The sequence below is a fragment of the Peromyscus maniculatus genome, chromosome X (genome assembly GCF_049852395.1).
Source record: "Peromyscus maniculatus bairdii isolate BWxNUB_F1_BW_parent chromosome X, HU_Pman_BW_mat_3.1, whole genome shotgun sequence".
Taxonomy (NCBI): domain Eukaryota; kingdom Metazoa; phylum Chordata; class Mammalia; order Rodentia; family Cricetidae; genus Peromyscus; species Peromyscus maniculatus.
Genome location: NC_134875.1, coordinates 44,615,737 through 44,638,159, shown reverse-complemented (window position 1 = coordinate 44,638,159; position 22,423 = coordinate 44,615,737). Strand labels below are relative to the sequence as shown.

General features: G+C 37.0%; 1 protein-coding gene across 5 annotated transcripts in view; it reads right to left on the bottom strand.

The window, feature by feature from the left end:
• Il13ra2 (interleukin 13 receptor subunit alpha 2) overlaps positions 1-22,423 on the bottom strand; it is a 56,170-nt gene that overhangs the window by 5,669 nt on the left and 28,078 nt on the right. For 3 of the 5 annotated variants that reach the window (XM_076561507.1, XM_076561510.1, XM_076561511.1), the window contains exons 2-9: positions 20,804-20,881; positions 19,066-19,179; positions 9,071-9,185; positions 7,557-7,708; positions 6,437-6,590; positions 5,798-5,918; positions 1,996-2,180; positions 573-718 (exon numbers count right to left, since the gene is read on the bottom strand). In XM_076561507.1, the coding sequence (XP_076417622.1) occupies positions 573-718; positions 1,996-2,180; positions 5,798-5,918; positions 6,437-6,590; positions 7,557-7,708; positions 9,071-9,152 (840 nt within the window). In that variant the 5' untranslated portion in view covers positions 9,153-9,185; positions 19,066-19,179; positions 20,804-20,881. Of the gene's footprint in view, positions 1-572; positions 719-1,995; positions 2,181-5,797; positions 5,919-6,436; positions 6,591-7,556; positions 7,709-9,070; positions 9,186-12,584; positions 12,717-15,863; positions 15,964-19,065; positions 19,180-20,803; positions 20,882-22,423 lie in introns of those variants that run through there. The other 2 variants (XM_076561508.1, XM_076561509.1) reach the window with 2 other exon arrangements.

The window sequence follows — 22,423 nt, the reverse complement described above, 5'->3', positions numbered from 1 at the left end:
CTCTTCCTGGAACAAGGATACTAACTCATTACCATTCTTCTCTTCTGTATATGAATTGAATCATTGAGAACCAGTAGTTCACCTTCTTGTCTCTACCAGTCTCTAAATTGGAAACAAATAAATCAAAGCAACATACACCAAAGTGGGCTTAAAGAAGTCACCAAATCCTTGATGTTTGGAAGCAATTAATTTCACAACCATCATCCCTGTTACAAGCCCCACTTCTCTAGGAAATCTCTTGCACTCCTGAGGACTCTTAATTTTGACCTCATGGTTGTGTCTCAAGAAGTGATTTCTGTGTTCGTGTGTGGTTTTGTAATTTAATTTATTAAGACAAAATTGGAAACAAGTAACTAGACTGTCTCCAGGGTCTTCTGCAACTTTAAAATTGGCATGATTTAGTTGTACTTTTTAAAAATATTTCCTTTGTCCACTGGATTTGGCCTTCTGGAAAGTAAACAGAAATACTTGTCATGGTCCATTGCTCTTTTGAGCAGCAACAGATTTGGATTCTCCAGTACCCTGTTGTAATTCAATGTTAGTTTTGATTTCAGCAGGTAAGTACAGCATACCTCCCGGGAAATCCCGTCTTCTCGGACCACCAGTTCATAAGTGTAACACCTCGGTGGAATGGGCCCTTCAGGTATGCTCCATTTCATTCTCATCTCAGTGGGATTCTCCACGCTGATATGAAGGAATTCTGGTGGCAATGGTTTAACTAAAAAGCAGAAGGCAACCGTTTCAACATGAAAGTCGCTAAGTTAGCAGCAGCCCTCACCCAAAGCTGGGGACACTCCAACACAAACTTTCAGGGACAAATTAAGTGGCTCAAGAGTATTCTCATGTCACTGAAAACCAACATTGCTTGCCAATCAAGATGAACTTCTTGAGAAATTTGGTTATTTGGGAAACTACAATTCTACAGTGATTAATATTTAAGGCCAATAAGAAAAATAAGAAGACCCAAATTATTGCAATCATTTCCCCATTTTGCAACTTTTTAAACTGCAACCAAACCACCACTACTATTATTATTGTGAATACTTTCTAACTAATCTTATGATCCATACATCTGACAAATTGCCCCAGGGTGTTGTGTGGTCTTCACTGTCTTCATGTGCATGACAAGGACACTGAAACAGAGAGACCTTAAGTCAATCACCCAAACTCATACAATTAGAAAATGGTAGACCCCAGGGTGTGGAGGCACACACCTTTAGTCCCAGCACTTGAGAGGCAGAGGCAGGCAAATCTCTGAGTTCAAGGCCAGCATGGTCTACAGAGTGAGTTGCAGGAAAGCCTGTGCCACACAGTGAGACCCTGTCTTAAAGAGAAAGAAAGAGAGAGAAAAAGAAATAAAGAGAGAAAGGGAAAGAAAGGAAGAAAGGAAGAAGGAAAGAAAAGACAGACAGAAAGAAAAGACAGACAGAGAGAAAGAAAGAAAGAAAGAAAGAAAGAAAGAAAGAAAGAAAGAAAGAAAGAAAGAAAGAAAGAAAGAAAGAAAGAAAGAAAGAAGAAAGAAAGAAGGAAAAGAAAAGAAAAGAAAGAAAGAAGAAAGGAAAGGGAAGGAAAAAAGAAAAAGAAAATGGTAGACCCAGAGTTCAAAGCTAGGTCTGTCCAGTTCTAGAACCTCTCACTCGTACAACTGTTAGAATGAAGAATACAAATTCAGAAGGCATAAAAATGTTTTGGTTTTCAATGGCTTGTCATTTGAAACCAAGGTTAATAGAGTCTACAATTAGTAATTCACTGACACTAAATAGCAGAGACTCTTTCAAGGGGAAAATGAATTATGATCTCTAAAAATAACGCTGTTTTATATTTCACTCAATAACATCTCTACTTCCTCGTCTACTCTACAGCCTTTATGTTTCCAGCTTTGTACTTCAATCACTGTTGTAAATCTCATTCTCTCCTCATGCCTCTCCTGCTCCCTTAGAAACAGCCAAAACTAGGATGAATGGATTTGTAGTTCACATTATTTGTTCATATCACCTATATTTTGAAGTTGAAAAACGGTATAGCTGGATCTGATAGGTTCCATGTTTGAGGATCCATTAACACAGATAAAAAAGTCTTTATAGTCTGATGACACCAAGTTGGAAAGTTTGCATCCAACATTTTTTTCATTATCTCGGAGATAATTGGAACACTGCAAGGCATGATCCAAGCCCTCATACCTATAACAAAAGAAACATTTCAGGAATTGTTTAGTAGCATCTTTTTTTTTTTTATCCCAGTGATCAGTTTTAAATCATCTTATGATATTACCTTAAATGTACATATGAGCACAATATATTGATTCAGTAGATTATATATATTTGTATATAGATAAATAAAATAAACACACACACACACACACACACACACACACACACATATATATATACATACATGTGTAACAATACCAATTTTTAAAAGAGGTCATGAATTTGAGAGGTCATAAGAGCAGTTGTAGGGAGGAGAGGGAAAGGTAGAAACAATGTAAATATGGTACTTATGTACAAATTCTCAAAACAAAGTTGTTATAAAAAGGATACAATATGGAGAAAAATGCTATTTGCTACATGCAATGATAAGTACTGTATATTCACCAGCAAGAAAAACAGACATAGTTGATTTCATGGAGCTTCAGTTCAATATGAATCTTTGTAAGATCTCAAAGAAACTCAAGTATTATTATTCATGAATTTAGTTTTTGTCAACTCATCAAAGATTTTGCATCAAAGATTTGCAATAGTAAGGTAGTCTTGATAATATTTGACTGAGAAAATGATTTGAAGTGAAAGCAGATTTAAAAGCAGATATAAAACATTCCTACGTTTTAGGAAATAAAAAGAAATCTTCTGATGTTATAATACACTACGCTACAAGCCTGAGAAAAACCAGCTAGAGAAGGGGGTGAAACGAACAAGGTAAAGTAGTTTGTCAAGTACAGTGTAATTTTCCCTTTGTCTTAAGAAATTTTACCATGTCATTCAAGGTTAGCTTTGTTCCAGCAATGCAGCTGATGGAAATGGAAGGAGTTGTTAGCAACTGATTCATAAAGCAATAATTCCTGATATATTTTTCTAAAGACTAGTTTGTAGTGAAAAATGTGACTTTGGCTTAAAAAAAAACAGCCAGAAATCCCTTCTGAAATGAGACCAACACAGCAGCTGTTAAGGAGCTACTGAACATATCTAGACACATTTAAGTGAACTTTATACCAAGTGTCCTACTTTAGGAAATGTTTATAATTTGTATTCTCTTGGTTAAATTGCCTGCTTACAGCCTGGGAGACTTTTTATCTATGACTGACTTTGTTTATTTATTGGGCTTTGACACAGGATTTCACTATACACTAACCTGGAACTTAGTATGTAGCCCAAGGACCTAGTGTTAAACTCATGATTGTTATAAGTTACCCTCCCAAACTCTGGGATGACAGGTATACATCACTATGTCCAGTTGATGCTCCAGTTTACAAAGACTGACTAGTGACTTTTTGTCAGTGAAAATGATTCACAATCTGTAAAATGTTAAGGTTTATTCCTCCCCATTCCACTAAGTAAGAATAAGGTTATGTTAAGCATGAGTGACAACGTGAAATGTGTCTTCCTCTTTTGTTTGTTGTGTCTTTTAAAATCAAGGGCAATGTCTTTCATTTAATAAATGTTTAATGTTTATTGATTTAGTGACCAAAAAATTAGAAATGTATCCATCCAATTCAAGATATGGAAAGTCAAATATTTCCCCAGAGGAATTGTCTACCCAAATCTACCCAGATACCTGCTGCCAGAGCAGGGTTTAGAACCCAATTCTCAAAAGCATTGATCCTTTATACCCGATCATTTATATATCATGTCTTTCTTTCATAAGACACAATCACAGTTTGAGCTTAAAGATGACAAATACTACAATTTTGTCTTCTCTTGCTCTGTCTTTCTTTAGTAAATGCATAATTTCTGATGTTTTTCCATTTATCAATGTTATCATTGTTTTCATTCATTTAGTTAACATTTAGTATTAATCTATTGTGAGTGTGGCCTTCTGTAGTTAGGTAAGAATTGGATCACATCCACCAATCTTTAAATAACTTGAGGAAAAGGCATCTTTGGTGACGCACATCTTTAATCCCAGCACTCAGGAGGCAGAGTCAGGCGGACCTCTGTGAGTTCAAGGCCAGCCTGGTCTACAGAGTGAGATCCAGGACAGGCACCAAAACTACACACAGAAACTCTGTCTCTTGAAAAACAAAAACAAAAAAGGCATCTTTAAAAATGAGTGGGGGTGCTGGAGAGATGGCTCATAGGTTAAGAGCACTGGCTGCTCTTCCAGAGGACCTGAGTTCAATCCCCAGCAATCACATGGTGGCTCACAACCATCAATAATGAGATCTGGTGCCCTTCCCTGGCCTGTATATACATAATAAATAAATCTTTAAAAAAAAAGAACTTGAGGAGACAAACTATACATAGAGATATGTTTAAGTGCCACCTGAACAACAAAGAAAGAGCTGTAAGAAGCAATAGTTCAGCAGCAAAGGTGAACAGAAAATGGCATGATCAGCCAAGGGTCAGTGAATTTAGCCATCACATAGGCCTGGAAGGATGAAAAAGAACTGGTAAAGGGGTGAACCAGAGGCCATTCCAGATTGCAGGATACACAAAAGTCATGAAAAAGAATATAGAGATGAATCAATACTGAACAGAGTACTGATACTGGCCATAGCAGACTACAGTTTTGAAAGGTAGTGATGCAGTAAGGTAAAAACTTGAAAGGCAACCTAGATTTGATCCTGGGCATAATGTGTAGCCACTGGGGTTATACGGTCTAGGAGGTGGTGTACAAAAATCACAAGGAAGAAAAAAGGTATCTACAGTGTGCAAAACAAGCAGGAAGGAAAAATGTTGCAATCAGCTGGGCTGTGATGGCTCACGCCTTCAATCCCAGCACTAGGGAGGCAGAGGCAGGTGGAATTCTGTGAGTTCGAGGACAGCTTGGTCTACAGAGGGAGTTCCAAGACAGCCAGGGCTGTTACACAGAGAAACCCTGTCTCGAAAAAAATGAAAAAAAAATCTGCAATCAGAGCAACCACCATTTGGGAGGTCATGGCAGTCATCCAGGTAAGGAATGGGAGGAGTCTAAAGAAAGGTTCTTACAGTATATGTGGGAAATGAAAAACAGATGTACATCTTAGCAAAAGAATGTCAGAATTGTCTTACCACAATCTTAAGGAACTGGCTGCTGGCAGAGCAGAACTGTGTTTTCACTGATCAGTCACCCACGCTGATGATCACTTATGCCCACACAGGTGGCCCTAGTTAAACTCTGATGACCCCAACATGAGAATTAAAACAAAGACACAATAGCAGGAGGCGGCTTGTTGAGAGGGAGGGAAGGAAACAAAGGGGGAGGGGGAGTGTGACCAGAATGTATTAAATAATAAACATGCACAGGAAATGAAATCTTTAAATGGCTCTATGTGTAAAAGCTTCAAGCACAGACACAAAACAAACAGCAAGAAGATTCAGTTTAACAGATAACTGCTTTTAAAAGCTAAGTGTATAAAATATATGCAAACTTTTAAATTACAAACCCAGCTATGTGTAGGATATAATATTTCATCCTGTATAGAAAAAGTCACAGGATGGATGCCTTGTAGTTATCTTCAGCCTGAAATTCTCACATAATTATGAATAATTATCATCATAAATATAAATCTGGTGAAGAAAGTGGTGGTAATTCAGTTGGAATATAGTTGATTGTACTGTGAGCTAATCTTGACAGGGATTCTAAGTATAAAACTACTTACCAGAAAAACATAGTATAGTTGGTATCAGAATGTGCTACCTTGCCAGGCTTCCAAGAGCAAACCAAATACTGCCAGTTATAATATATACACTTCATATCCTGAATTTTCGTTTCCAGGCTTCCTAGGAAATGAACAAACTATGAATACTTGAGAGACGTGGTGACAAATCTTCTGTGTAATCACTATGCAATTTTATTTCCTTTGGCCCTGCTACTCCATTTAGCAATCAGCATAATGAGAAACAGTGCAAAAGGAAGCTATCAGAGATCACTTCACTGTAAGGAGGATATTGCAAAGTTGAAAACATTTGAGGGCTTATTTACTGACGCTAGTTTATGTCTAAGTATTAAATTATTACAAGATGTTCTCAGCGATTGAGCAAATTCCCATTCATGTTTACTAATATGGCTCCATGCTGAAGACTCTACTGATAAGATGTAAATTTACTAAAAAACAAAGTTTGTTGGTTTAATGAGTTCAGAAACCCAAGACACTTAGGCTAAGAAAGATTCTATTTTGTGTCTTATCATCACATGATTTACTATGTATACAATCATCTAAATAAGGGTTAGGGAACTTATTCTCTACATGGATTTTTTCTGAGAGTATGAAATGTGAATAAAGAGACTTCATTTTAACCTGCATCTGATATCCCATAGGAAGCTTCCATCCATGAACTTTGAACTTCTGATCCATTTGTACACTGCTCTGACAAATGCGTACGTATCTTTCCTTCGATGCCTTTGTTAAGATCAAACCCATCCTTGTAAATTAGATTCCTGGTAATGATGGTCTATTTGATAAAAAGATGAAACACAGTCCATTTTAGAAATATATGGAAAGGTGATCCACATTAGTAAGACTCAAAAATTATTAAAATCTAAGATAATTATTTGCTGTAGTACCCCAGATGTATTTCTGGCAGAGATCCACCTCTGTAGATGATATTATTTGATAAGGTCATTTGAAACAAACAAAACAGAAAACATTTAGTAAGGGGAAAGACTCTGTGATGGGGCATGAGCTGTTAACAACTTGGAGTTAAATAGATAATTTTCAACAATATGTGTATTGCATGGCCAATGATTTTCACTTTCAGGAAACTTTCAGGAATCCCATAAAATAAAAAAGTCTCAGGGGTATCTAAAGAAAACTGGACAATTGGTAAGTTTTTAAAGGATGAATTCATCTACGATAGAGTCTTATGTTTCTGAAACTTACCAAGTATTTTGTCTAAAACTTTGTTCAATAAATATTGAACTTGAATTGCTCATTGAAACTACCTATCTGTATTACAGAGCCAATGGAATACCCTCTGCAACAGGGCTCTGAATGAACACAATAGTTGCTGTATAAATAGTTGACAATTCAATAAACGTTCAATGAAATCTTGCCATACATGTAAAGAACAATGCCGTGTTCTGTGATGTGCATGTGAAGATTTAACTCAACATCAGATATTTTGTTAGAATTGTAGAAATGAACTGATATAACAAGAAACTGTAAATGTACAGCAAAATACACAAATGTTCTTCAAGTTATATGAGACCTAGTTTTCTTTCTTGAACTTCCAAGGGTTGTCTTACTAATGGACAAGGTGCAAATATATTCATGAAGATGCACAGAAACTCACATGACAGCTTTCATATATGGATAGAACAGTTACGGCACATAAAGTAGTGGTTAATAGAGTCAGGATTAGAAAAGAAAAGATCTAATGATCAGCTCACTCTGATGTTGCAAGCCATGTTTCACTTACCTTCCAATTGTCACTGTCAACATTTCGGTATTTTAACTCATATTCCAATGTGCATTCCTTAAAGTTTTCCATAAGTACAGGAGGTTTCCATTGCAAATAGAGATAACCTAGTAATCCGGGATCCATTATTTCAAAATCCTGAGGAGGATTAACTGAAATGAAATTAAGAAAATATTTATATTTGTCTTGTATTTTATGATAAATATTGTTGAATGTAAGTAATTTTCAAATGCCCATCACCTGATTACTGGATAAAAATTCAAGCATTTCTATGGTGTGATATTATTTAACCATAAAAAGAATAAAGCACTGATAAAAGGCTATAATTAGAAAAACCCTGAAACATTATGATAAGTGAAGGGAACCGGTCTCATAAAACCACATATCCAGTGATTTCATTTAAATACCATAGGTGAAGACAGTAGATTAGTGGTCACCAGAGGCACAGGGCTTCTCTGGAAGAGAGTGAAGGAATTCTGGAAATTGATGGCAGTAGTGATTCCATAACTTTGTGGATATGCTAAAATAATCTTCAAATGGTACATTAGAAAAGGGAGAAGTTTCTGTTATACAAATAAATCTGTTGAAGTCCATAATTTTTCTGTGTAGCTGTCCTTTGTAAAGAAACTACATAAGCAAAATGTGATTTTTGCCTCTCTAGGAGCTATGGCTGCACAGAAATACACTTGCTTTGGAACCTTCTTGGTAAACATATACACCAGAATTTGTATAATATTATATAAATGATAGATATATAAATGTTTCTAGTAGTGAGAACCAATCAATAATAATTCAGTATCTTGTTATGATCTGCATAAAACATTGTGGTAGATGTGAAAAAGGGTGGGAAAACATATTTACTATGCCCAAGCACCTTAAAGCATGTCTTGTGAGTAGTCCGTGGAGTTAACTGAATATATAGCTCCCTGAGTTTGGCAAACCAAGCCTTCCTATCAACTTTCTAAGTAACAAGTCGAGTAGCACTATAGTATTGCCTTCATGTTATCATTTGGCTAATTCTCTCTGTTGAATGCTATTTGATTCAGTACTTCACCTTGACTAGGGATTCTGATCAAACTCTCCATTGAGAATGACACAACATCCTTGTGGTTTTCATCCTTAAGGTTAGAAATCTGTGTCAAATTCAATGTTCCATTAGATGCTGAGAAATTCAGATTATTTGTATACTTTAAACTTCCATTTTCTGTTTTATCCAATTACCATAAGACTCAAGATGTGCTAGAAGAACATAATTTTCAAATACTTATTCATTTCCTCAAAGAATTCTATAAAGAGGTCTGGAAATTATTTTATAATTTGACATTTTACCTAAGAGAACATGATCAATAGTTACCTTATACATGTGAGGAACTACCAAGAACATATTTTTTTATATCATGGAAATATTACTAATAACGTTATCTACTAGTTTTACACTTCCATGATACAAAGTGAAAACACTATTTGTATTTTTAAGACTACTCCATTAAAAGGAATTTAATTTATTCATTTACCTTTTATCTCCAAAGAATGTCCAATTATTGTGCAAAGAAGAAAGAGACCCAGGCATCTGGTATCCACATCCATAAAAGTCATTTCTCCAGGATTTAGTGTGATGAAGCCTCCACTCTAAGAAGGAAGAAGATAACAGGTTGACTTTATCATACTTAAATAATCGTGTGGGTGAGTGTAACTAATAATATTTCTGGGAGTTCTCTGTGTACTTTCTACCGAGACAAGAAACTGTGCCCCTTGATCCGTGGAAATGGAAATCAACCTCGGACTCAATGCAGTTGCAACAAGAGGATTCTTGTCCCCTAAGAATCCAAACTAACCCAAATAAAGAAAACTGTAAAACCTCAACCATACACACTTATTGATACTCTGATTAAGATATAGGGGCTGCCAGAAGCCTTCCTACTGAAATCAAACCCAGCAGAATGTCCCTACTACTGCATAGGAGAAACTTGGACACCCATGTAGTCATAGTAACCATTTCTCCTAGATGTAAACAAAACATGCTGAGTTATGCTGTTTTCTAAGAAAAATAACAGTATTTGAAATAATCTGACTCCTTCACAAATTCAAAAATCTACATGAAGACCTCAGAAAACTAAGAACTTTGTTCTAGTTCTTCATAACTATGAAATCATCACTGTCTGCTCTCCACTATCCCAGATTTGCCCATTTTTCCCATCAGTACATATCATTGCCACCTCTCAGCCTTTAAGCCTTCCTCATCTCTTCCCTCTTCCATTCTGTCTCCTCATCACAACTCTTAACTCTAACTGATCTTGTCATCAAGGATCTTATCCAGCTATTCCTGTCTCCAACACATTGTCCACACCACTCACAAGAGGAGTGATACATCTAAATGGAAAATCGGGACTTCTCTTTTTCTCTTCTAAATTCTAACAGCATTTCTTTGCCACAAGATGCAAGGTGAGCTTTTCTATATCTGAAGAAGACTGTTTTTATGATCAAAATTTAAAGGATTAACACACATACAAATAGCTACTTTATTTTAAAAATCTTTTTTTTCATTTTTAACTTATTTGAGAATTCTATACATGTACATAATGAAATTTAGTAATTTTTGGACCTCCATTTCCCTCTCCTAGTCTCCCTCCCTCCTGCTCAAACATGTCTCAACAATTCTTCCGTCTACACTTGTGTCTTCTTTCTGCTTATGACAAACTGAGTTTAGTTAGTGCTGTATACATGAGCATAGCCGGGAGATTATTTAGTGGAGCAGGGGCTACATTACCAACAAAAATGATACAGTCTTCCCCAACCACCATTAACTGTTGTGAGTTGCTCAAGAGCCCATTTCCCCGTCTTTGTGGGTCTTATTCAAATAGCCACATCTTCAGTGAGTCCAATGGCTCTGTCATATCCAGATGACATTTTATTGTGTGTCCTGTCATATTCAGGCTCCTACATCCTTTCCACTGTGTCTCCTGAGCTTTGGAAAGAGCTATACAGATATGGTTGTAACAATTAATGAAAAAGAGGATATGAACTAAAAGAGAACAAGGAGGGGTGTATGGGAGATTTTGTATGTAAGAAAGAGAAGGGGGAGATGGAATTGTTATAATCTCAAAAATAGAAGAAAATTAAATTATAATTTAGGAAAAATTACCATGCTTAATTACACATTTCTCTTTGAATATGTATTCTTGGGACTAACTATTTTCATGGAAATTTGAGAATTAAAGCTTATGCATCTAATGATTAGTGAATCACCTTTCTGCTCTCCTTCACAGTTTAAGTGGAACGTATAGCTCTTCTCTTATTCTACCCTCTTCAATCAGCTCACCTAAAACATTCCAATATTGACAGACTTCAATTGCGACCTATTAGAGTCTTGGGATCAAATTATTGGATCTTAGTAGAAAGTTTTAAAATCATCTGTCTCATTTTTACCCACAGGCTACTGAAATTCGACTCCAGCTATTACATATCATTTTCTATATCAGTCCAAAACACTTAAGCATACAAATTAGGACAGATGGCTCTTGGAGCCATTTGTGAATAAGTTTTTTACATAAGTTCCTGAGTTACACCTTGGAGCCAGCCTAGGCCTTCCCAAAAGAACAGAAAGACAATCCTATTGTTGGCTTCCTGCTTGCAGGACTATCACTAACACACTGAGATTGGCACTCATGCACTGGCTCCAGAAACTCTGCACAAGGTAGATGGAAACCTGAAGACAAAAGGAAGGGGAAGTAATAAATGCACACATACACAATCTGAAATGTCTCTGACACACTGGACACACATCAAACAACTCATCTGGACAGAAATCCAATTATTTTTTTAATCAAGAACTAACAGCCAAAGAGTAAGACTAGTTGTCCTGATTCCCACAACTTGTCAGTGGCAGATGTAGGACTAAAAACGAGGTCTTTGGACATCTTTACAATAACTAGCCACTTCATTTTCTTGACCTAAGAAGTCAGTCTGCATCTATTGTATCAAAAATCCTCACCACAACCAATTTTCCGTAACCTACTGTCCCTACTCAAGCCAGATACCATACCATTTACTTTTTAGATCATATTTCTCATATAGGAAAACTTCTACAAATATGCATTGAGTATAGGGGATTTTGTTTGTTTTTATTGTTTTGCCTGGTAATATTCAAATAAATCTTTTATTTTGCATAAGAACCAAATAGCAAGTCACAACGTGTATAATAATAGTATCTCCTACAATGCATCCTGAGTACTATGCACTTTACAGGTATTTTTTCACACAATTCTTAAAATCATGCTTGGCCATTCATTCTATTTTATGACATCTTAGAAACTAGAAGCTGAGACACACAGAAGTTGTGCCTCAGGTCACACAGACTGTAAATGCTGAAACAAGGATTTAAATCTAAATAATGTAGAACCAGAGACATGAACAAAAGTCACTGCTAGGTATTTTCCATGCCTAAGAGCAATAAGAAAGGCAACTTCCTGTTTCTACCCACTTGGTTTTATGTAACACTATTGCTGACACAGGTTCTCGTTGGCAGTCTTCTTTGGAATGTCAAACCTACAGTGATTTCCTCTTTTCAGCCTTCCTTCCCCACCTCTTCAAAATATTACAACAAATCTCCTTTGCTCTAAGGTTTGGCTGAGACTGAGGCTGAAGACTGAACTTAGTGGTAGAAAGTCTCCCTGGCCTGAGCAAGGCTCTGAGTTCCATCACCAGCAACCACATGCGCGCGCACACACACACACATACACACACACACACACACACACACACACACACACACACACACACACACACACACGGAGAGAGAGAGAGAGAGAGAGAGAGAGAGAGAGAGAGAGAGAGAGAGAGAGACAGACAGACAGACAGACAGACAGACAGACAGACAGACAGAGACAGACAGACAGAGAGAGACAGAGACAGAGACAGAGAGACAGAGAGAGACACACAGAGAGGAGAGTCATTCATGCATTCACATGCACACACATCAAGAATTGGCTGGATAATCCTTGCATTACTGGAAAAGCTCCAGGTACTTACCAATAATATGGTTTCTCAAGAAATGTATTATCACAGGCAGTTATCACAAGCCCTCTTTGTCCGCTCCTCTCCACATTAGACACTAAATTGAATCTCTACTGTTTTCCTTTCTGCCAGATAATAAAGAACACTGAAAAACTTAAGATAGGTGTTCCTGAAATAGCTAGAGGGCCAGGACAAAGATTCCACAAATCACAAGCAAGAAAATCTTCTGGGTGGTGCTAAATGCCATCTAGGGCAAATTTCTAATTACGACAAAGTATTTTAACAGCTCACAATTATTATTTTGGGGAAAGTAATAAGTTTATAGCTGAGAAATTTACTAGTATAAATAACCACCTATTTATAGTGGGCTTAGAAGTAAATTATATCTTCCACCTATAAAATAGAGGTAATAAATACAAGCCTGGCTGGGGTTTCTCGCCGATCAAATCAGATTATGTATATCCAAGTACTCTGAAAATAATAAATTGCTCTATAAACATGAAAGAGGCTTACTTGCAAGGATCTTGTCACTAGTCAGAACTTGAAAATAACTTGCTTCTGTCTTGCCCCCTGTTAGATTTTATACCCCAGTGTTGATAACTAGGCACTTATAATTAATCTCCAGTTTCAAGTACCTTTGCTGATGCCTTATTCTGCCTTTATTGATATTTAATGACAATAGTTCTTTGTATTTGTTGAGATTCCTTGAGTTTAAAAGTAGTTTTTTTAAAATTGGTTTAGCCAGTAGATTTGAGAATCAGTGTTGCAAACAGTAAGAAAGAAGTGATGTGGTTGGCACAAGGTCCCACAGTTGACAAAAGCCATAAAGTTGACAACAGGAGGTGAATGGAGGAAGAGACAGAAAATAATCTAAGGCAGTTCTTCTCAACCTTCCTAATGCTGCTACCCTTTAATACAGTTCCTCATGTTGTGGTGACCTCCAACCACAAAATTTCTTCATTGCTACTTCATTCTATAATTTTGCTACTGTCATGAATTGTAATGTAAGTATCTGAGTTTTCCAATGGTCTTAGGCAATCCATGTGAAAGGGCCATTCAACCACCCTCCACCCTGAGGGGTCACGACCCACAAACTGAGAACCATTGTTCTAGTTCAATAATATATAATGTGGTGCTTTGTTGACCCTTTCCCATGTGGGCATAAAGTAGATAATACCTTTATTCTAAACTACCTAAATCACTATAGTTTTTTTTCATTGTAGTTGCTTTAAAAGGAAATTCCAGAGACAAATAATTATTTATTTATTATAAGCAGACTAATAGAATTTTATAGTGTCAATAAGTGCTTTTTTAAGAATACTTCAGGGTTAAAAAATTAGTGTTACAAAATTTGATATTTTTCTATTCACATTTCATTGTATCTAAAAATATAAAAGCAATTTATAACAGGACATGGGAAGTAGTAAAATGTTAATATAAGAAAAGGAAAGAGAGAGGGGGAATTGGATTCCTTGATTAATTGTGATCTGCAGGTGAAATGAGAAACCAATTTGAGGCTCTAATAGCAATTTTGCCATATGACCTTACAAAACATCATAGGGTCTGTAGTTTACTTAGCCCATACCAAGGGTCATTAAATTCTCAAGTGTTGATAGCTGGTTTTATCACCTCAATATTAAAAAGGAAGCATTTGAAATTTAGAAAAAAAACATTTCTGAAGGTCATAAAAGCTAAACAAGCAAAGATGTTTATCTTTTTCGAAATCCCATGCACCTTTTAAACAGAGAACACAGTCTTACAACCGGTCTTAGAGATGGTCCATTGTCTTTCATACAAGTTATGCCTAGGATGCTGTACTCAATTGCATCAGTTAGTCTGAAGTGCTTCTAGTGCTTCTAGTCATGGTTTTAGGACGTGACTCAAGAGTATGGCATTGCTGGATCACTAATCTTTCAAGTACATCATCCAACAACTGTAAATTATTCATAGTGCCTGGAGTATGGCCATGACTCAGCATCAGAATCAAAATGTCGGGAAGTTGCCAGGTTTTGAGACCTAATAGCATGCTGAGATTGACTCATGCATCACTAATACTGCAATCAGCCTATGAACTAGTGGTGAGTCAAATATTATGGTGATGTTTTATTTGTGCTGAAATGTGATTTTATTTCTATGTTAATAAATAAAGTTGCCTGGAGATCAGAGGTCATAATCTTTAAGCAGAAGTCTGATAGTGGTGGCACATGCCCTTAATCTGATCACATGGCAGCCAGAGTCTCTGTGTGTTCATGGACACAGCCAAGAGGTGACCTGAACCTTTAATCCCAGTATGAACCATAAAGACCTGGAGGTCTGTATAGACAGGCAGTGACGAGGAAATCATGTGGTTGGGTTTAGAGCCAATGAGAAGGTAGAAAAGAAAGGCAATAAAAAGACAGACACACAGGAGAAGGTCTCCCTCTCAGGGGAAGAGAAGGCAGCGACTGGTAAGCTAAGGGAGTCATGGCTCTTGCTCTGATCTCTTAGGCTTTAACTCCGTATCTGACTCTGTGTTTCTTATTTACAAAGACCTTTTAGAATTTCATCTACAAAACATAATTTTGATAATTACATGTAAATAACATCCCCCACAATAGATAAGCAGGTAAGGAATTCTGAATATGATTTCACATATATTAAAACAAATAACTTTGAACCACACAAATTTATCATGGCTTACACCAATCAAATAATGCAAATAATTTCATGCAAAAGTAAGACATAAGGAATATAGGTTCATACTGAATGATTAAGGTATAGTATGGAAATTAAACACTGGTGGGATCTCTATTTTAACATATCATTTAAGCACTCTGTTAGATACAACATTATTATATTTACATCCCTGCTAAGATGGCATGCTGATATCAGTGTTTACTAATATTTACAGAATATGTTCAACAAATCTTATTAAAGCATAAGAGTCATCTTATTCTTTATTCCCACTTTAGATTGTTTCTGATACGGTATCCTGAGTTCATCTGGCAAGCAAGTTTCCTGAAGTGCTATCCAAGCTACAAAATTTGCCCTAGAGATTCCATGCTAATATCTATATTCAAATCATACATTCAAAAATCACCTCACACATTTCAGCATCTGTGCACAGTTGACACAATTCAAAATTTGTCTCTAATTTGAGAAGATCAAATCTTTATTATTTTATAATCCCACCCAACAAAGCAACAAAATGCTTTTCATATAACCCACTAAAGATCAAGGCTTTACATTTTTATGTAGGGCATCAATTAGAAAATAATTCTTAAAAATCAGTAAATTGTTATTTTTTTAATATACCTTATAGCTGAAGAGCAAATCACTGTCTTGAGAGAGATCACTGTTCAGGATGTAACAAGCAATCTTCCTCTCCCTCTCTCTCCCTCTCTCTCCCTCTCTCTCTCTCTCTCTTTCTTTCCTCTTCTCCTCCTCCACACTCCTCTAATGCTTTCAAAGACTGATTTGTAAATAGTGTGTCCTGTACCCAAAACATTCACATCATGTAACTACTTCAAAGGCAAGGAATAGGCTGTCATCCAGAGCCTCAATATTCACTACAAACACAATGCACAATGTGCAACAGTAGATTTTAGAATCCTTGCTGATAATTCTACCAGTCTGTTCTTTCATGTCTACAAGGCACAGGCTGAAAAAAACATGGGACTGGTATTTACTAGATCATAATATATTGCATCATATTATGCCTTCAGTTATAGAAAAAGTGTTTGCAAATACAATGAAGTATTTATATCACATGTTTACTTTACAGAAATTAATGTTAGGAGCCTATTATCTCCTATGTACTGTTATAAGTACTGGAGATACAACATTGAACAATAAAAATAATTTGCCTTCATTTCTGGTGTTGGAGACAGATGTGTACTCATCAAATAATTATAAATTGTGCAAAAGAAAGCAAAGCAGGATATCAAGAATGAGAATGCTGGTGGTCATTTTTGATAGGATCATGAAGGAATGCCTCTCAGAGAAAATGATATTAAGATTCTCAGTGAGGGACTTAGCCAGGATTATATACAGGGAAGGAATTTTCCAAGGAGAAGAAATTGCACAATCTAAAGCCCTATAGCAGTAATAAGCTTAGTAGTTCCAGGAATAGCAAGACCAGTGAAACAGAAATAGGAAAGGCTGGTTTGGTATTGTGGTTTGATGTGAGGTGTGTGTGTGTGTGTGTGTGTGTGTGTGTGTGTGTGTGTGTGTGTGTGTGTCTGTGTGTGTGTGTGTGTGTCTGTGTGTGTCTGGGTCTGTGTATGTCTGTGTGTCTGTGTATCTGTGTCTGTGTATATGTGTTGTTAATGTTGTTTGCTTTTGTAAATATGGTTTCTGATCCTGGCCTTAAACTTGCTATATAGTGGAAGCTAGCCTTGAACTCCTGATACTCTCATTTCCATCTTCAAAGTGCTGTAATTAGAGAAGTTTGCCATCATACCAGGCTTGAGATTAGGAAAGATTGGAAGATAATTTCATCTACTTAGGTGTGCAAGGGGATGTTGCAGTAGTGAATATATCATTTATTTGTAGTGAAACGGGAAGCAGCTGGACACTATGAGCATATTGATGTGATATAAATTATATTTTGCTTTAATTAATTATGTGTTAGTGTATGCATGCATATGTGCATAGCTATATATGTATGTGTGCACACGTATTATGGAGGCCAGAGGATGACATCAGTTATCTTTTTAAGTCACTCTCCATTGTCCTTTTTCAGACATGGTCTCCCACTGGATCTGGATCTTGCCAATTTGTCTAGTCTGGTTGGCCAGCAAAACCCAGGAATCCTCCTCCATCTGCTTTCCCAGCACTGGGATTACAGAAGACCCATGGCCATCTGCCAAACATTTTACATAGGCTGGGATCTGAACACAGGTCTTCATGCCTGTACGGCAAGCATATCAATGCTGGAATCACCTCCCCAGCCTCATAAATTGTATTGTAGAAAACTAGTGCATGAAAGGAAATGGTAGAACAATGACTCAGACTAAAGCACTTAGTGAATTGGAACAGGTTGACAGCGGTGACGACGCAGGGATAATTGACTGGTGTATTGAGTATGGGTGACCAAAGTAAAATGCCTCTATTTCAAAATAGGCAACTGATACTTATTTCTAGGACCTGAAGATGATAATTAAGAGTTCAGTTTGTAATAGTTCCATTTAATCTGCCTGAATAATAATGGTAGAAATAGGTGGATACTTGACTTTACAGAGTACCAGAAGGTCATTGCTGTAAGTACAAGTTTGAGAGCCATGAAACACTCAAAGTACTTAGGCACAATGGAAGTTACTAAGAAGATGAGATAGAATTGACATGTATGGTAGAGGAGAATGGACATGTATGGACTAGAACCTTCAAATATAGAAAAGTCAGTGTATGAGGATGAAGGTACAAAGGAGACAAAGCAGAGGCCAGAACGTTAGTTGGTAGTGTTCTCCCAAGTGGAGAAACTTCTTCCAGGACCAGGACAATGACAGGCAGTGTCAGAAGCTCCTGCTAGATGAAGTAAGATGAAGCTTAAGAATAGTCTATTAGTCGGGCGGTGGTGGTGCACACCTTTAATCCCAGCACTCGGGAGGCAGAGGCAGGTGGATCTCTGTGAGTTCGAGGCCAGTCTGGTCTCCAAAGCAAATTCTAGGAAAGGCGCAAAGCTACACAGAGAAACCCTGTCTCGAAAGACCAAAAAAAATGTCTATTAGATTTAGCAGTAAAAAGGTGAATGGTACTGTCTATAATTGACCGCATACAGTAGAATGTCTGAATCACAACAAATTAGAGTTCAAAACACAATGGTGGGGCAAAATTTGAAGACAACAAGTACATGTAACTATTTAGAATAGAAAAGAGGGGACGGGGAGATAGGTGGGATCAGGATGCATGATGGAAAATCCACAGAGAATCAATAAAAGTTAAGAAAAAAGAATAGGAAACACAAACAACGGGTTTTCCCTATTTTTCACACAATTGGTACCATACAAAGTATTTCATCCCTGGTCATCCAAATATGTAAGCATTTATCTCTACCAGTAACCAACCAATTCCCTAACAGACAGCATCTGGGTGTCTAATTTATTTGAGAAAGCATGGCAGGTTGAGTGCTGATACAATTTAGCTACAAATCAGGCCTCTGATAACCTCCTTCTTGAGTTACATTTATTTCCCATGATAGCTCACAAAACTCGGGAAACATTGCCTAAATGTCTCCATTCCTTATAAATAATATTACAGAATATGCAGATGAATAATTCAGTGATTGGAATGGTATGTGAGACAGGTTACAGAGCTTCCATGCCTTCTCCAGGCACCTCTGTGTATTCAGCTACCCAGAACACCCTGAACCCAAATCTTTGGGGGTTATGAAGGCTTTATTGCAGAGGCAGGATTGATTATTAAATCGCTGGCCATTTTTAATCAACTTAGTCTTTAAGTTTGTCTTCTTTCCCTAAACATAAGACAATTGCATCTGTGTGGAGGAGATGAGACTTACCACTTAGGAGAGAGCAAGACTTGTGTCCAGGAAATTCAGTCTTTGAAACAAAGATCCTTTCCATCAAAATGACCACAAACGTCAGAAAGGGAAGATTTCTCTCATGTGTGAAATCTAGAACAGAAAGAAATTGACATGAAAGAGGAAAGGTACTATTGGTAAGTAGACAGGGATAAGAGGGAGAGAAAGGAGGATACGACAGGGTAAATGTGGAGTAAGTACGATCAAAGTACATTATATGCATGTATGGAAACAGCACAGTGAAACCCACAATTACATACAACATACACTAATAAAACTTTGAAGACAAACATATAGTGTCATTCTATGACAGTCCCATTCAGTCACTAATAATGAGTCCAAGCCATCTTCCTATCATGACCAAATATCAGGGCAAGGTCACTCAAATTTGCTGATTTTCAACCAGCACAATGTCTTCTTTGACACGTTTTCTATGCATTGCAGGATTTACATATACGATGAGATCTCTCATTTATTCTCTTTAAAATATGGACACAAAACATCCCATGTAAAGGCTTGCTCCCATCCTGCCCTTCCTTAGATTGTTGCCACGAACATTTAGTAACAGGATAGTGTTATTTGAGAGATACATGTCAAGGTAATTTAGGATTATTTATCAAAGGGTATCATGTGAAGTACGAGCATTTGTCTGAGGAAATTAGAATCTTCTGAAGTTTAAGTTGGATGGCTGGCCCAGTGTGTAATTGCTTGCCATATAAGGGTGAGGACTTGAATTTCAAATCCCCAGAACCCATGTAAAAGTTGATTTTGCAGTTCGCTGCTCCCAGTGCTGATATTGAAAGATAAGTAATAAAGACAAGAGAATCCTTGGGTGCTCTTGGGCTAGCTAGCCTGGTGTCTGTAGAGGAAAATGACTAAAGAGTGACCCTGATCTAAAACAGAGTAGAAGGCAAAGCCTGAAACCCAAGGTTGTCCTCTGACCTCCACATGTGTACCATGGCAAATATGCATCCACACTCACAAACATGAATGTACATACATTATACATATTTATATATCACGCAAACTCATATACATACATGTATTAGCATAGATAGACATGCACACACACAGGAACTACCAAAGTTTAGTTTCACCAACAACAACTGTTTCCCATTTGTTCAAATTATTTTGTTAACCTGTGTTCCAACTTATTGCATTTTCAATAAAGAGTATTAATTTTGAAAACCTGGGACCAACGTGATAGCTCATGAGTAAAGGTGCTCACTCCCAAACCTGATGACCAGAGTTCAATTCCCAGAACCCATATAGAGGAACTAGAGAAACAATTACCACAAGTTGTCCTCTGACCCCTATAGGAGTGTCATGGTACATGTGGCAACACACAACACCTATACACATACACAATACAGATATATAGATAGATTGATTGATAGATAGATAGATAGATAGATAGATAGATAGATAGATAGAAAGATGATAGATTGATAGCAGATAGATAGATAGATAGATAGATAGATAGATAGATAGATAGATAGATAGATAGATAGATAGACAGACAGACAGGACTATAGGGATGGCTCAGCACTTAAGAATGCTAGCTGTCAGTCATAAAGATTGGAGTTTGGCTCTCAGCACCCATGTTAAAAGCTAAGCATTCTTTCAATAGACTCTAACACTAACTTGGAATCATGAAGGCATATATTCACACAGACACAGAAAGACAAATAACAAAGGAATAAATAAATAAACCTACCATTTCTCCACAATATTGAATATCTCTATTTTCTGGATGCAGTCTGAATTTTCATTTGTTTTCTTCTATGTATGTTTTCTGTAGAAAGCGATGAGAAACCATTTTAAATATATTTTTACACAAATGCTTTAAAAATGTTTGCTGGCTGAAATATAATTGAAGGTCTGAACCAGTGGAGCACCGAGATAAATTCTGAATTAAAAATGAAGAACAAGAATGAAGAGTACCTGTGTGCTACTAGCCTTTCCCACCTTGTTCTTTTCTGTTTTGGTGTCTTGAAAATGATCAGGGATGAAACAATATAGCAGAACACAGTCCCAAAGAGTTAGAGTTAAGTGCATTCCTCTAGGTGGGATTGTGTTTGCTTTGCTTTGGCCCAGAAGGCAAAACGGAGAATCACGCCACTTCAGCTCCTTGCCATTGACTTCTACCTCCTTCACTGTGATCTTCAGGCTGATTCCTCTTGCCTTCTCCTTTCTAACTTTCTTTCCCACTTTTCTCCCTTTTTCCCTCATTTTCTATGGAGTATATAAATCAGACACTTGTCCTGAGTCACTCCTTTTTCAGTGTCTTGACTTGAGTTATTCCATTTAGGGTGACTTGGCACCTTGTTTGCAGAAGTTGGATGCTACAGATAACCAGACCCACCTTTGCTTAGCACATTTATCAAGATACATAACATGATGAGATACAGTAGGAAGATAACCCCCAGATACTGGACATATCAAATATATGGAAACTCCCAGTGCAGACACACAGGCCCAGTCAAGAAAAAGCACTGTAGACTGGAGTATAGCACACCAACCCATCCATTTTCCATAGGTAACTCAATGTACTTGAGGCATTCTGGTTGGGAGATTGTCAAGAGACAAATTCAACTATCCTCAGATTCAGCTAAATGTATTCCTGCCTGCTGCCCACTTCCACACTATCTGGACCCACATCTAACCTTTGTGATCTGTTCATTAACCCAGTAGTTGGCTACCTGCATTGACTCTTAACAATGATACTCTAATTTGCCTCTGACTCCTATAGTTTCTTTAAATATTTTAAAGCTTTTGTGTGTGTGTGTGTGTGTGTGTGTGTGTGTGTGTGTGTGTGTGTGTGTGTGTGGTTTGAATGTTATGTATACTAACAAATTGAAATGGAATGAAAAGTTTGCAATTTCTGTTGTCATGAATCCAAGTAAAACTAAGAGTATTCTGATAAGCAAAGCTGGTGGAATCAATGTAGCTTCTGAATCTACTGGCATTCAATAAATTCCGACATCGTGGAAAGACACTGGCCTGTGTTATTGGTAGAACTTACTTACAAATCTCATGTTTCTCTTTTGGAAGCTGATATATGTTTGGATAATTTGTTGTCCTTATTTTTCAAAAACTAAAGATGCCTTTTTTTATTTTTCAAATTTTGGTCTTACAAGGTTTTACTTTTAAAGTCAGGCAAACTTGCTATACAGCCCACAGCAGCCTCCAATTTGCTACATACTCCAGCCTCGCTTCAGATTCATGATCCTCCTGCCTAGGGTGGGCGAGGCTGAGGTTACAGAAATAGACCTGCATACCCAGTACAATGTTTCTTTTCAATATAGTTTTTCTTAGTACTTTGGCTTCAGAGGAA